This window comes from Culicoides brevitarsis, chromosome 3 (assembly GCF_036172545.1).
Source record: "Culicoides brevitarsis isolate CSIRO-B50_1 chromosome 3, AGI_CSIRO_Cbre_v1, whole genome shotgun sequence".
Classification (NCBI taxonomy): domain Eukaryota; kingdom Metazoa; phylum Arthropoda; class Insecta; order Diptera; family Ceratopogonidae; genus Culicoides; species Culicoides brevitarsis.
The window spans coordinates 32020462-32037053 of NC_087087.1; the positions used below are offsets into that span (position 1 = coordinate 32020462).

The window sequence follows — 16592 nt, forward strand, 5'->3', positions numbered from 1 at the left end:
TCATCATGATGATGATTAAGATTTATCTTTTTCCATCTTCATTAACATAAAATTACATTTCGGCATGTTTGTTCGGGATAGCTTCATCGGAGAGGTTCATTGATGGAGCCGCAATTTTGACCATTAAATTACGTAACAATGAGCAGTAGTCGATTTTTATTTATTCGGGGTTATTAATCATCAGAAACAACATTTTCATTCATTGAAATTATTTCAAAAATTTAGTCATTCAGATTATCACATCGTTATAATGTGTGGATAAATAGAGGAAGCGACACGTGGCAATCGCATGTGTCTTTGAGTCAACATGGAAATACATCAATGGGATTTTCTTCTGTGTTACGGAGTTCATCAATGCCCATAAATTAGTCGTTAGTTATGTGAGGAATTCAAAGTATTGAAATGCTTTTCACCCCTCGCGCGATTTTTTAACGCGTGGTTATTGTGAAAAATTTCTGTATCGCATATTTTTTGAATTGCTTAAATTTTTGGATTTTATTAACATTTTATTTTTTTTTCAGGTTTTTAGCATTTTCGGGCTTCTTGAGATGTATAACTGAAATGAAGAAGGAAGGTAAGTTTTTTTTGTAAATATTTTTTCATATTTATCTAATTTGATTAATTTTAGGGTCCAAACAAACAGAGACTGAGATTTTGAGGTTAAATTTAATGATGCGAAATTACTTGACGTGAAGCAAAGAGTTTACTTTAACGCTCTGAAACTTATCGACAAAGCCAAGAATGATCTGCTCCCGGAATACTTGACAGAAAAATTGACAATGATGGGCGAATCACAACCTTACGACCTTTGAAGAAGAAACGATTTTAGATTGCCAAACTATCTGACGAAAGCAGACCTCAATTTTTACAGAGGATTGAATGAATACAACAAAATGAAGCGAGTAGTAACACCATCGACTGACTCAAAAGAATTTTTAGAGAACTTGAAAATGTATGTGAAATTCATTTTTCGTCGCCCTAAATGACAAAACAAAGATCATAGAACTCCATAACGAAAAAAAATCTGATTGGTCAACATCATCTGTAAATTATCGACCTATATACCCGTAAAATTCTTCGCATCGCACAGATCTTTTCAAATTTAACTTTGAATTAGCAAAGAGTGATTTTCAAATTTTTTAACGTTAACTTTCTAAATTGACATTTTCAAACTCTTTTTCAGATGATTTTTTCTCAATTTCAAGTTTTGTTTAAAAAATTTTTTTTTTTCAAGAAAATCTTATTTTTCAATTAATTAAATTTTTAACTATTTTTCACTGAATTTTTACATTGATAAAATTTTTTTCTTTATTAATAAAATTTTAAAATTTAGTTTTTTTTTTAAATTTAAAAAGAATTTTAATTTTTTTTTTAAATTTAAAAAAAAATTAAAATTTTTTGATTTTTTTTTACATCATCTGTAAATTTATGATATATACCGTAAAATTCATGATTTTTCAAAAAGTTTGAATTTTACTATCATTTCGCATAAGAAACGCTCCCCCTGCAAAACAAAAACTTTTCACACTACACGGATGGATGACTTCATTTGCCTTTGTAATCGCATAAAATCTGTGATCAATGAAGTTTGACGAACCGACGCAACAAAACGTCTCAATATCCAGCTAATTTTAATCAAAACTCACGATAATGATACAGTAACGACTTTCAAATTGAAAAAAAGAAGCGAAAGGATTATGACTTCATTAAAGTTTTCTTTCTTTGAGTTCGTATCTAAATAATTGAGCATTGGCCTTATATGGTTTGAAAAAAGGGGTGTCTTATAACAACTACGAAACAAAGCTCAAATTAGGCACTTATTGATTTGTGTAACGATCCAAACAATAGCGCCGTGATGATTGGTGAGAAAGTGTGTCTTCTACGAAAATATTTGCTTCGAGCATTTTTTTATTTGAGTCGAGTGATTACTACTTTTACGCGTGATAATACAACATTAATTTCAATATATTTCGATATAATTCAATTCAATTAAGTTGCATGAATTTTCAATATTTTGCCTTATTTCATTATTTAACGACCTGAATATTTCCATTCATCATTTATTCAAACATTAACGATGATGATGAGTTTATTATGTTTTCCCATCGCAGGACTAGACTTTTTTTTACAGGTGTGACGTCGTCGTCGCCGCCGCTGTTTAACCGTTAATTAGTTCCAGAAAATATTTTTTAATTTTTGTACAAATATCAGGATCATCGTGGTAGGCAAAGTAATAATTCAAAAATATTATTTATTTTTATGCACTTTTCCCTTTTTTTTAGAAGTTGGCAGGCGGCTTTTTTTATATTTTTTCTAATTCGTAATAAATTAGTATCAATATTGAAAGCTACTCAATATTGAAATTTATTGCTTTTGTTTTATTTTTTTTATTACTTTTTTTTAAAAAATAAAAAAAGAAAGCGCCCTTTAACAAAAAAAAAAGTAATAATCGGTTAATTTATTAAATATTTTTTCTCATGCGCCTTTATTTATTATTATTTAGCATTTCTTTTGCTACATCGGATGCGCTATTGTGCGTTCATCAACAACAAAAATCAACGAGACAACCGTAACGCAAGACAGTGGCGCCATAATTCGGTACACTTAGCCATCAAACCAAACCAGAGAACCATTAAGGTACGTGTCTGATATTGCCGATTCAAATGTGCTTTTGTGTTTTATTGTTCGACAAAAAAAAACACCTTACCTTCATTATAGGCATCGAATGTGTTAGAAGAAGTGATAAACAATAGAATTTCTTCTTTCCTAAACTAGGATGGGCCCGAAACGAGCAGATGTGAGAAGAAGATGAAACGAAAAGACGTAAAAATTGATGATCAGCCTAATCGAACACGACGTCAAGTGCACGGAGAAAAAAAAATAGATCAACATCAAGAAGAGGTAAAAATATTTACCGAAAAATAATTTTTTTGAACATTAACTCGTACTAATCGATACAAAGTCGATAATGACCTGGTTGTTCATCAACGTTGCTCGTCATGCTCTCGGTTGTCGGTACAAGTAAAAGCGTTTTTTTTTCTTCTTTTGCCACTAAATAATGATGATATAATTACAGTTACGATACAAAATTGTCAATTATTGATTTATATTAGTATCGTATCATCAGATTTAAGCATCCGCAGACGGCGACTTGGATGACGCTGCATTTTGTAAGGAGCTGCTTGCTACCTTAAATGAAACGCTGATCAATTTAAATATTTCTCCCCTTTTATACTTTATTTTTTTTTCATCGATTTGCGCCAGAGTTAAGTAGATTGCTGTCAAAAATACATTTAACCGATCAAAGTATTTGAATAGAAAATTACTTCACTTTGTTCGGAGCGGCAGAAAAAGGGACAACGAGGCGCCAGCGACGTCATTTCACTTGAACTGCAGATGATCATATTGATCATTCGGGATTTTCGGGGTATTGATGTTGTCATAAGTGTCGTATTCCGCAGCAGCAGTTGCTTGATCGATGAAGAGTTTTTTGCTTCGTAACTGATCTGTGAGACTTGCGATAACGGATAATTTGGATTCTCGGAGTTTGTGGTAGTAGAAAGAAGTGAAAATGATGATGGAAGTCAGGAAAATTGTTAAGAGGAGTTGGAGGTAAGAAGAAACTTCGAAGAGATCCATGTCGGAGAAATTACTTGGTTGAATTAAAAGGATGCGATGAGAAGCGTTTCAGGAGGAAACGGAAGTTTTTGATAAAAAAAAGTGTTTGAAGTGTTGAAATGACTAAAGTACTTTTTATTCTAATTTTCTATTTAAATTTTTAAAAAATTTTAGATTTTAGAAATTTTTTTAAAATTTTTCGAAACATTATAGTAATTAAAGTTGAAAATTTTTTAATAATTTTTTTTTCGAATCAATTTATAAAAAAAGCTTTTTCATATAAATAATTCAATTCATTCTATTAAATTATTTATTTTACTAAAATTTGCAAAAATTCTCAAAATAAGTAAAATTTTTTATCAAATTTAAGTTTGAATTAGCCATAAGCGATTTTCAAATTTTTAACAGCAATTTTTGAATTGAGATTTTTTTTGAAATTATTTTTTCCAAATTTTAATATTTTGTTCAAAAATAATTTTTTTTTCAAGAAAATCTAATTTTTCAACTTTTTTAATAAAATTATAAAATTATTTTTCAATTTTATGATATAATTTAAAAATATTCATTTTGCTTTTAATTTGTAAAAAAAATCAAAATAAATGAACTGACATTTAATGAATTGACATTTTAAAATTTTTATTCATATTATTTTTTGCAAATTTCGTTTATTTTAAACTAAAAAGTTTAAAAATAATTTGGTTTTTTTTTTCGAATGTCTTCTTATTCAACTAATTTCAATAAAATTTAACTATTTTTCACTGAATTTTAATATTGATTAATTTTTTTTCTTAATGATTAAAATTTTCAAATTAAACATAAAAAAAATAAATTTAAAAAAAAAATTTTTGAAAATTTAAAAAAAAATAAAATTTTATTTTTTTTTAATTTAAAAATTTAAATAAATTTTTTTTTAAAAAATTATTATTTATGACCTCTTAAAAATTTTTTCAAACAAATAAAAAAATAAAAAAAAAATTATACTTTAATAAATCCCTCTAAGTTCACAACAATGAATTTATTTCGCATATAAAAAAATTAAATGAATGTAATAAAATTCCAACGGAAACTGACTCACCTTTTTATCTCAAACCTATAACAAAACGCCTTGAACTGAATCACGTGAATAATCAATTGAAAAATAAAAAAAATTAAATTAATAATCGAAACAACTTACTTGACCATATAGAATAGATTTTAATCTAACTTTATTGAATAATAATAATAATAATTTTTAATAGGATTCAATCTATTAATATAATTTCTTGACATAAAATGTTAAATTTAGACAAATTTTAAGTTTTTTTTGTACTTATTCGTTTACATTTTCTTACAATTTTCACTAAAATTTACAACTACTTTACACATAAATAATACACTTTCATACATTTATTAAAACATTTTACAATTGAAAATTTTTCGTTAAAATATTTTTTTTTCATTTTTATTATTGAGCATATTGAGGTTCAAATTTTTCGATTGCTTTGTGTGTCGTCTGTTTTGTAAGTTATAATGGCACATAATAATCTCTGAGTTTGTTAATTTAAGTTAAATTTGAGTGAAACGTAAAAATTTCCTTCCTACCTTGAGAGATGTAACGGCGCAGCGAAGGAGGTTGGATTCGTGCTATTGAGAGGTCGTGTCGCATTTGGGCTCGCCAACGGACTGAGTTGATTAATTGTGATATTTGTCATGTAATAAGAGTTGTTATTGAGAGTTTGATGATACGGACTTTTAGTTTGGTGATGCGCCGCATGATGATGCTGATAATGGGTTGCCGAGTACGGATTTGCGTCGTTAAAGTAACTGTGATAGCTGTTTTGAGGCGTCGTTGCTGCGGCGGATGTTGTCGTTGTTGCCGAAGCGGGCGAAAGGAAATGACTGTTATGACTTAAGCTGCTGTTTGTCGCATACGTGGATGGACTTAACGATGCCCGGGACTGATTATAGGTGTTGTTGAACGAAGATGTCGACATTGAAGCGGACGAATTGTATGAGGGAAACATATTTTTCGTGTCACTTTCGGTAAGAAGTGGCGAAAAATTGTTATTATTGTTGTGATTAGTTCCCAGATTATTTGAAGGGGAGGATGATGCTGCTTGGAAATTCGACGAATATGCGGCGGATGTGTACGGAGATGTGTAATTTGGTGCCAAAAATTGCTCTTGATTTTTCTTCTCTGCATTTATGTCACAAATTGACCTATCATTATTGTTATTATTCGCAATTGTACAGCTCGACATGTCCTCCTTTTCCTTCTTGATTACGATATCACTGGCACTAACGACCTGCTCGTCTTCTTTGACGTTCTTTTTGCTTTCTTTGGCGCCCGATTTGCTATTATTGCTACGTTTTACTTTGTTCTCGTGCGTTTTTATGTGCTTAGCCAAGTGATCGCTTCGCATAAATTTCTTACTGCACGTTTGACACGTGAATCTAATCATTCAAAAATTTTGAAAAAAATTAAAATCACACAAAAAAATTTAAAAAATTAAATTTTTTACCTTTTTTCTCCGGTATGAGTTCGAAAATGTCTCTGCAACTCATCACTACGAGTGAAGCGTTTTCCACAAAATAACCATTTGCAAGAAAAAGGACGTTCTCCTAAAAAAAAAAATTAAATAAAAAAATTAAATTTTATTTTTTTAAAAAATTCAATTAAAATTTTACCTGTATGCCATCTCAAATGCGCCTTCAAATGAGAAGTTTTGCCGTAAACCTTTTCGCATCCCGGGATATGACACAAATGTTGCCGCTTTCCCTTTTCATCGGGTCCGACAACCGGCGGGAGTCCCGAAAGCTCATTAATGCAATTCGGGCAGGTACAACGAGCACACCGACGTGCAACTTGCGGCGGTAAAGAATACTCCTCGAGCTTCAAGTTGTGATACGTGTCGTTGTGATGCCAACTTTGGTAAAAGGGATTTGCGGTTTCGGTTGGCGTGAACCACGAATTGTGATCGTAATAGCTGTTTCCGTGATATTGCGGGTAGGAAAAGTGCATTGATTGTCTGAAAATTTTTAATTTTTTTTTTGTTTAAAATTTTTCTTAAAAATTTTTAATTTTTTTTTTTTAAGGAAATACGAAATTTTTAACTAACCTTGATGAAATATCCAAAGAATGAGGAAATCCGGGATAACTATAAGTGGATGAAGTTGAGACATCAGGACTTGCATTTCCAGTTGAGGGAATAGATTGTGTTGGTGAGATGCTTGCGGAGCCTGTAGAACATCCGATTGAACCAACAGATGATGGCTGAGGAGGATATTGGTATGGCAGAATATTCAAGGTAGGCATCTGTTTAAATTTTTTCAAATAAAAAAAAAATAATTTTAGATTTTTAATTATGATTTTTCACTTTTTCACTAAAATTTATTTTATTTTTATAAAATAAATATTTTTTTTTGTTTTTTATTTATTTTATTTTAAATAAATATTTTTTTAAATTTTAATTTTAAATAATTTTTTATTTATTTAAATTTTTTTAAAATTTTTATTTAATTTTTTTAAATAAAATTTTTAAAAATTGTTTTTTAATTTTTTTTTTTTTTAATTATTTTAAAATATTTTTTTATTTTTATTTTTCTAAAATTTTATGTACCTTTGAAGTTTGATATTGCGGAAGTTGTAAATATCCAGCAGAACTCATTTATATTTTTTTTTAAATAATTTTTTCAACAGTTTTAATTTTTCATTTAGTTTTTTTTTTTTGTAAATTATATTTTTTTATTTTTTCACAAATTTAATAATTTCACTTTTTTTTCCAAAAAAAATTTAAAAAATATTTTTTTTTTAAGGAATGATATTTGTAACGAAAATCACGTTAATTATAGTTGCGAGACAGAAAAATTGTTGTCGAACGTTTTATTATAAAAACGCATCATTTAATCACAGATATTAACAAAGTAGTAATAATAAGTAAGTAATAAGTCTCGAATAATCTCTATAATTATTATTTTAAAATATATGTTATGTGGTGTAACGACATGTAGACTTTTTTTTCACTACAAAGCAGTATTTATCTATATAGCATTTACGACAGACAAAATCAAACTAAATCGATTTTGATTTTATTTTTGTTAAGACTGTCGTCCTCGTGTGTTATATTGTATATGAACGCACACACATACTCATACACACACGTACACGCAACGCCTCATACACACTGGGGAAAAAGAAAAGTATTTTATAATAGTATGGTGTGTAACATGTATTTAATACTATGGTGATACATATTTATTTTTACCACTACATCAACATCGGGCTAGAAGCGATCCTTTCATTATGCTGTACACTACATATACGGAATTTCGGGCATCTCTGACATGCGTTGTGATTATAGAGAAGAGTAGAAGCGACTTTTAATAGAAATTTCAAAGTAAAGAAGAGATGACGATGATCGGAGTGTGTGTGTGTGTGAGGAATCGGTACTGTGCGCGCAATTGATGTGAAAGTGTGTGCAAGATGGTCCAATGAAAATTAATGCTAGGCGTGGCATAATTATTACTCTCGATAATCTCTTGTAGGTATTTAATTTTCATTTGATTCACACACAAACACAAACACATACAATTGCGCAAAAATATGCAATGTTGATAAACTTATCCAGAACAGAGCTCAGGGTTAATTTACTTAAATCCATAACATTACAATCTCACACATTACCGTTTATTTACTTGCTCAACAACAAAAAATAATAATATAAAAAAAGCATCAGAGACCCTATTATTATAAAGTAGCAAATGAAGATTCGTCAGCAAGAAAAGCGTGCTCTTAGTTTTTTTTGCTCTTTGCTTCTTTCTCTTTTATTTATATCATTATCTCTTGAAAATACTATACTTAAAACCGTTTTTGATGATTATTTTTTTCCTCTTTTATTTTGTACATTATTATTATCATTTTATTTTAACTGAAAGACGATAATGGTTGAACTTACATTTTCTGGTTTACTTATGTTCGCATATGTGGCACGGAGTATGAAAAATTTTACTGTTTAAGGAATGTTTGGAATTTCACGGTATATTTATGTAAAATTTTTGTAATGAAATATTTTCCTTAAGATGATTTTTTGCAGATTTCATCTGAATGAAATTAATTGCATTAAAATTTAAATCTTTGGATTATTCGATATGATTTTCATTAAGATTTTAGTCGATATTTATCGCATTTTGATTTTATCTTGATGTTTTTTTTTCTAATTATGTTTATTAAATTTCTTTATAAAGTGAAAAATTAACTTTTTTCAAAATAAGTAAGATATCTTTTTTATTTTATATAGGTTAGGTAGTTATGAATGGTTCAACCTCGGATTTCAAGATCCTAATGTAAGTATATGTAGGTTAAATTTTCAACTTATATTCATGATATTCAAGATATTTTGAATATAATTGACAATAACGGATTGTTAATTTGTTAAACAATTTTTTTTTTAACAATTTGAGTTTTCTTTTTTACAGAAATCAACTTCTTGAAAAAATCATCATTGATTGTAAAACAATCGATCGAATAACACAGAGGTCCAGTCAAAAAGAAAATTTAAACATAAAAATTAATTAGAGGTAATCCAACTGAACTTTCTGTCAAACTTGGAACTCGTCTCTAACATATAAAGATCGACATATTGGGTAGAGATCATTCAGATCAGATCAGATTTTGCGAATGAGCTTCTCATCCAAAAAGCTCAGCACTTATATGCAACGAACAGATCCATTGTGCAACCCATTTTATCATTTCTGTTAAGAGATTCAGAGGATTTTTAAAGATGTTGTTGATGTCAAGTCTTTCTTGCGATGCTTTGGGCAAGGTATACTTTTAAACATTCACATTTATTGCACTTTTAACATAATTCAAAGCGTTTCTTTTAAATTCTTGAATACTATCACAGTCTGTTTTATATTGCTTTGACATCTCTGTACCAAACTGATTGTTGTTCATTGTATGGTATTTCTTGTCATGGTTTTAAATTTGCATTGTTTCTTAAGTTTTGGCTCGTCAAAAAGTGTGATCTACTGGGACGAGACTTAGTTTCAAAGTCAAAGCTCTTACTTTAGATATTATTTTTCAATACATGGCTTTTTGATTTACATTTTTTGGATTAGTGATAGTGCGTATTTTCCGCATTGGCAGCATTGTGTCAGCAGTGTCACTTCAGAATATGATATGATGTATAGAACCTAGAGTTTTCCCATCAAAGCAAACCAGATGATCCTCTTATTGAAGCTCCTATTTTAATATATTGAATCTTTGCTGTAAATTTTAAATACTTTAAATATTTTTTAGGAAAAAATTAACAAAACTTACCATATTTCAAACTTCCTTGATACTTGTCGCTCTTCAAATAAGAAAAATTCATCATCCTTCACAACTCCTCTACAGGTCAATCCTCCCAAATTAATAAATTGAATAAAAATTACTCGCACGCCGTTCCATTGTCTTCCAAATCGTGCCCAATATCCTTCAAAATAATGAATTCTTCGTCATCGTGCCTTATTGTAAAATCAAATCGAGCTGAAATAGCGTGTAACGTCCATCAAAAGAGAACCTATTAAGGAATTAGTTTCGGATCTTATAAAATTCATTTTTTTTGTGTGTACATATTTATTTAGTCAGTTTCGTCGAAAAAAGGAAAGATGTTTTTACTTATCCGAATTTCATGGTCTTTATCCAATCCTTTTGTGTCAGCATATAAAGGAATTATCTATTACCTAAATATTTCTCGAAACATATTTTTTTCTCTCTGTTTGTTATTATTATAAATATTTCTACACTTTTATTGACACCCATTGATAATGCAAAACAAAAAGGATTATTATGACTTTTCCCAAAAGTTAAAATATTTTATGCATAATTTTTTTTTGTGGTCAAAAAAGGAAAGAACCCCTTCAGAGAACAGCCATAAACTAATAATCTTTCATTATTATTAGTTTGTGGTTTTTTTTCTGTTTTAAAAAAAATAGCTGAAGGTCCTTTTTTCGAACATGGAGGTATTTTTTTTATGAAAATTAAACTTAATTATGATTAAAGAGTTACATGACTTCGGTAGTCTTCTGTCTATCCTTTTTTTATAACGAAGTAATTACCATTGAGATAATAAATCTTTCGAAAGGATCGAAAAATGATTTATATTTTTCGAGTTTTTTACAATCCTGTCGGGGAAAGGCGACATACATGAAATAAAAAACATGTGTCGTCGTGCGATTTCTCGTAATTATGAGCAGAAGCAGTCGCCTTCAGGAATCATATTTCACGTAAAATTCAAATTTTTCGAAAAAAAACTGGCACGCATAACACAAAACAAATATTATCTAGTTAACTGTTGTTTACGCGCAGCAGGAGCTTTTCTATTCAATGCGACGATAGAAGAAAAGTTGGTAATAATCGCACAACAGAGAATATACTGTTTGGTTATCGATGATTTATGGTTCTTTTCTCTCTTTAGTCTCGTACTAAATACTTACTTTGCCTTTTGTATCCGAAGAATTAACTTATGGACTTTTCTGGTCAAAAGTTACCTCGACTGACGAAAACAATTCTTTTTATCTGTGAAAAAAAAAGTTTAAACAAGTAAAAGAGTTTTTTTATAAAATTGAACTTACTCCAAGCCTCCGAGGGAAAATTGATGATCGTTTCCTTTTGTTTCGGTCCAAAATTGTAGCTGTCAGAAAAAATTGAGTAACAAACATTTCAAGGTCTATTTGTTATTAAATTGGTATGTATTAATATAATTGTTATGAAAGATTGATTGACTCGTGGTGACGTAAGAAATGTAATAATAATTCGTTAACTCGGCGTTGAAGTTTAATTATAATTATTATTAATTATAATTGGGATTGGTAAATGTTTGATCAATATTTGTTCGATATTTTTTTTGCAAGACCTTTTTTTCAAGACAAAACGAACGAAGAAGAAGAAAATAACTGCAAGTGCTGACAAACCCCTGCTGTGTACCGACAAAGATCCTCAAGTCAGTGCAACATTCCGCAACACATTGAAGGATCAAAAGAGCGAACCGAATTTCGTCTGTAATTTCTATGGAAGGTTAAAAGTCTCAAATTCGTCCTTTTTCTGTCAATTTTTTTCATCTAGGTACGGGTGAACTTTTTTTCTAAAGACAAAAGACGTAAAAACTGACCTTTTTTCTCGTATTCCATGACCTCATATTACCACGCTCGGATCTCTGTGAAATAAAAAAAGACACTATAAAACATTAAAAAACAAAAAATTAATGATATCAAATTACCTTGGTGCTATTTTATCCTTTCACAAGTCTATAAAAGTTTCGAATATCTTTTTTTTTGCACTTTACCCAAAAATCAGGTAAGTTTTGTTATAAATTTTGTTAGAAACAAGGGACACCTGTTTTAGCGATCGTATCGCCAAGCTCCTTTTTTGTCAGGAGTTACGAGTGTGTGAACATTTTTTTGTCTTATCTTATCGTCCCATGGGTGTTCTTGTTTAAACGGTTTTATTTAAACTTCAGAGACAGAGAAAGTTATTAATGAAGTGTGTTTGAGTCCTCCTCATGATAAGCTACTGTTTGTTGATTTTTTCTTCTTTGATGGAATTTCAATATTTTGTTTTTTTTTAGACGGAAGCAGATTTTTCATTACGAGCTGAAGAATCATTGAAGGATGAAAAGATAGAGTAACAAAAAAATGTTTGTGATTTGATACTTGGCAGTGTTGTTATTCTGTTATTATATTATGTAATGTGTCATTTGAGATTTTTTTTATGGGAATTTCAATGTTTTATTGAACAATCGGAGACATTTTTTTGGACCGGATTTCCTTTTATTTTTTTTTATTTTGTATGAAATTGCAAATTTGTAACTTTTTGTAGGGCGGTTTGGGGGGATTTGTGACTTTGGAATCATAAAAATTGATAAGACAACAAAATTAGAGCCCTCTGACAAATTTTTAACCATTTGGAGCAAGATTTGACAAAAATTGCTTTGACACAGTTTTTGACACAGTTTTTTTGCTCTTGATTTAGTTTTTAAAACCAAAACTATGTCAAAGAAAAAATTTTTTTCAGTTTCAATTTTTTTGCAGTTTTGAGTTATAAAATGATTAAAAATGATAAATTAGAGCCCTCTGACAAATTTTTATCCATTTGGAGCAAGATTTGACAAAATTGCTTTGACACAGTTTTTGACACAGTTTTTTTGCTCTTGATTTAGTTTTTAAAACCAAAACTATGTCAAAGAAAAAATTTTTTTCAGTTTCAATTTTTTTGCAGTTTTGAGTTATAAAATGATTAAAAATGATAAATTAGAGCCCTTTGACAAATTTTTATCCATTTGGAGCAAGATTTGACAAAAATTGCTTTGACACAGTTTTTGACACAGTTTTTTTGCTCTTGATTTAGTTTTTAAAACAAAACTATGTCAAAGAAAAAATTTTTTTCAGTTTCAATTTTTTTGCAGTTTTGAGTTATAAAATGATTAAAAATGATAAATTAGAGCCCTCTGACAAATTTTTATCCATTTGGAGCAAGATTTGACAAAAATTGCTTTGACACAGTTTTTGACACAGTTTTTTTTTTTTGCTCTTGATTTAGTTTTTAAAACCAAAACTATGTCAAAGAAAAAATTTTTTTCAGTTTCAATTTTTTTGCAGTTTTGAGTTATAAAATAATTAAAAATGATAAATTAGAGCCCTCTGACAAATTTTTATCCATTTGGAGCAAGATTTGACAAAAATTGCTTTGACACAGTTTTTGACACAGTTTTTTTGCTCTTGATTTAGTTTTTAAAACCAAAACTATGTCAAAGAAAAAATTTTTTTCAGTTTCAATTTTTTTGCAGTTTTGAGTTATAAAATGATTAAAAATGATAAATTAGAGCCCTCTGACAAATTTTTATCCATTTGGAGCAAGATTTGACAAAAATTGCTTTGACACAGTTTTTGACACAGTTTTTGACACAGTTTTTTTGCTCTTGATTTAGTTTTTAAAACCAAAACTATGTCAAAGAAAAAATTTTTTTCAGTTTTAATTTTTTTGCAGTTTTGAGTTATAAAATGATTAAAAATGATAAATTAGAGCCCTTTGACAAATTTTTATCCATTTGGAGCAAGATTTGACAAAAATTGCTTTGACACAGTTTTTGACACAGTTTTTTTTTGCTCTTGATTTAGTTTTTAAAACCAAAACTATGTCAAAGAAAAAATTTTTTCAGTTTCAATTTTTTTGCAGTTTTCAGTTATAAAATGATTAAAAATGATAAATTAGAGCCCTCTGACAAATTTTTATCCATTTGGAGCAAGATTTGACAAAAATTGCTTTGACACAGTTTTTGACACAGTTTTTTTTTGCTCTTGATTTAGTTTTTAAAACAAAACTATGTCAAAGAAAAAATTTTTTTCAGTTTCAATTTTTTTGCAGTTTTGAGTTATAAAATGATTAAAAATGATAAATTAGAGCCCTCTGACAAATTTTTATCCATTTGGAGCAAGATTTGACAAAAATTGCTTTGACACAGTTTTTTTGCTCTTGATTTAGTTTTTAAAACCAAAACTATGTCAAAGAAAAAATTTTTTTCAGTTTCAATTTTTTTGCAGTTTTCAGTTATAAAATGATTAAAAATGATAAATTAGAGCCCTTTGACAAATTTTTATCCATTTGGAGCAAGATTTGACAAAAATTGCTTTGACACAGTTTTTGACACAGTTTTTTTGCTCTTGATTTAGTTTTTAAAACCAAAACTATGTCAAAGAAAAAATTTTTTTCAGTTTCAATTTTTTTGCAGTTTTGAGTTATAAAATGATTAAAAATGATAAATTAGAGCCCTCTGACAAATTTTTATCCATTTGGAGCAAGATTTGACAAAAATTGCTTTGACACAGTTTTTGACACAGTTTTTTTTTTTTGCTCTTGATTTAGTTTTTAAAACCAAAACTATGTCAAAGAAAAAATTTTTTTCAGTTTCAATTTTTTTGCAGTTTTGAGTTATAAAATGATTAAAAATGATAAATTAGAGCCCTCTGACAAATTTTTATCCATTTGGAGCAAGATTTAACAAAAATTGCTTTGACACAGTTTTTTTTTAGTTTTTTTGCTCTTGATTTAGTTTTCAAAACAAAACTATGTCAAAGAAAAAATTTTTTTCAGTTTCAATTTTTTTGAAGTTTTGAGTTATAAAATGATTAAAAATGATAAATTAGAGCCCTTTGACAAATTTTTATCCATTTGGAGCAAGATTTGACAAAAATTGCTTTGACACAGTTTTTGACACAGTTTTTTTGCTCTTGATTTAGTTTTTAAAACCAAAACTATGTCAAAGAAAAAAATTTTTTTCAGTTTCAATTTTTTTGCAGTTTTCAGTTATAAAATGATTAAAAATGATAAATTAGAGCCCTCTGACAAATTTTTATCCATTTGGAGCAAGATTTAACAAAAATTGCTTTGACACAGTTTTTTTGCTCTTGATTTAGTTTTTAAAACAAAACTATGTCAAAGAAAAAATTTTTTTTCAGTTTCAATTTTTTTGCAGTTTTCAGTTATAAAATGATTAAAAATGATAAATTAGAGCCCTTTGACAAATTTTTATCCATTTGGAGCAAGATTTGACAAAAATTGCTTTGACACAGTTTTTGACACAGTTTTTTTGCTCTTGATTTAGTTTTTAAAACCAAAACTATGTCAAAGAAAAAATTTTTTTCAGTTTCAATTTTTTTGCAGTTTTGAGTTATAAAATGATTAAAAATGATAAATTAAATCCCTCTGACAAATTTTTATCCATTTGGAGCAAGATTTGACAAAAATTGCTTTGACACAGTTTTTGACACAGTTTTTTTGCTCTTGATTTAGTTTTTAAAACCAAAACTATGTCAAAGAAAAAATTTTTTTCAGTTTCAATTTTTTTGCAGTTTTGAGTTATAAAATGATTAAAAATGATAAATTAGAGCCCTCTGACAAATTTTTATCCATTTGGAGCAAGATTTGACAAAAATTGCTTTGACACAGTTTTTGACACAGTTTTTTTTTTGACACAGTTTTTTTGCTCTTGATTTAGTTTTTAAAACCAAAACTATGTCAAAGAAAAAATTTTTTTCAGTTTCAATTTTTTTGCAGTTTTGAGTTATAAAATGATTAAAAATGATAAATTAGAGCCCTCTGACAAATTTTTATCCATTTGGAGCAAGATTTGACAAAAATTGGTTTGACACAGTTTTTTTGCTCTTGATTTAGTTTTTAAAACCAAAACTATGTCAAAGAAAAAATTTTTTTCAGTTTCAATTTTTTGGCAGTTTTGAGTTATAAAATGATTAAAAATGATAAATTAGAGCCCTCTGACAAATTTTTATCCATTTGGAGCAAGATTTGACAAAAATTGGACACAGTTTGACACAGTTTTTTTGCTCTTGATTTAGTTTTTAAAACCAAAACTATGTCAAAGAAAAAATTTTTTTCAGTTTCAATTTTTTGGCAATTTTGAGTTATAAAATGATTAAAAATGAGAAATTAGAGCCCTCTGACAAATTTTTATCCATTTGGAGCAAGATTTGACAAAAATTGGTTTGACACAGTTTTTGACACAGTTTTTTTGCTCTTGATTTAGTTTTTAAAACAAAACTATGTCAAAGGAAATTTTTTTTCAGTTTCTATTTTTTGGCAGTTTTGAGTTACCATTTTTTTTTCTAAAATTAAAATCATCAATGCATCAAAAAAGTAAAAATTATCAACTTTAGAAACTTACCTTTGGCTTTTTACCCAAATATTTGCTAAAAATATTAAATTTTTTTGTCAAAATTCATAAAAAAAATAAAATAAAAAAATTAATAAAAATTATTTAAATAAAAAATTAAAATTACTTACGTGATAAGTTATTCCAAAAAATTTACCAAATTTTTAATTTAAATTCTCCACAAATACTCAATATGAAAACTACACTAATTAACAAAATTTCAAGTCCAAAAAATTCTTTTTTTTAATTCAAATCAGATTCCAATAAGAAAATATTTATAAAAGTTCTTAT

General features: G+C 28.1%; 1 protein-coding gene across 1 annotated transcript; it reads right to left on the minus strand.

The window, feature by feature from the left end:
* Positions 1–5195: 5195 nt before the first annotated feature.
* On the minus strand, positions 5196–7327 carry LOC134835517 (transcription factor btd). The gene is made up of 5 exons (XM_063850396.1): positions 7218–7327; positions 6717–6913; positions 6286–6626; positions 6120–6219; positions 5196–6051 (listed from the first exon to the last, which is right to left on the minus strand). The coding sequence occupies exons 1-5, from the start codon at positions 7263–7265 to the stop codon at positions 5196–5198; spliced, it is 1542 nt and encodes a 513-aa protein (XP_063706466.1). The 5' UTR covers positions 7266–7327.
* Positions 7328–16592: the final 9265 nt, after the last annotated feature.

Coding starts and splice junctions, on each gene's coding strand:
- LOC134835517 (XM_063850396.1), bottom strand. CDS start 7,265: ATGAGTTCTGCTGGATATTTACAACTTCCGCAATATCAAACTTCAAAG. Junction 6,627..6,716: donor TCTTTGGATATTTCATCAAG/GTTAGTTAAAAA, acceptor AAAAATTTTCAG/ACAATCAATGCACTTTTCCT. Junction 6,220..6,285: donor GCATTTGAGATGGCATACAG/GTAAAATTTTAA, acceptor TTTTTTTTTTAG/GAGAACGTCCTTTTTCTTGC.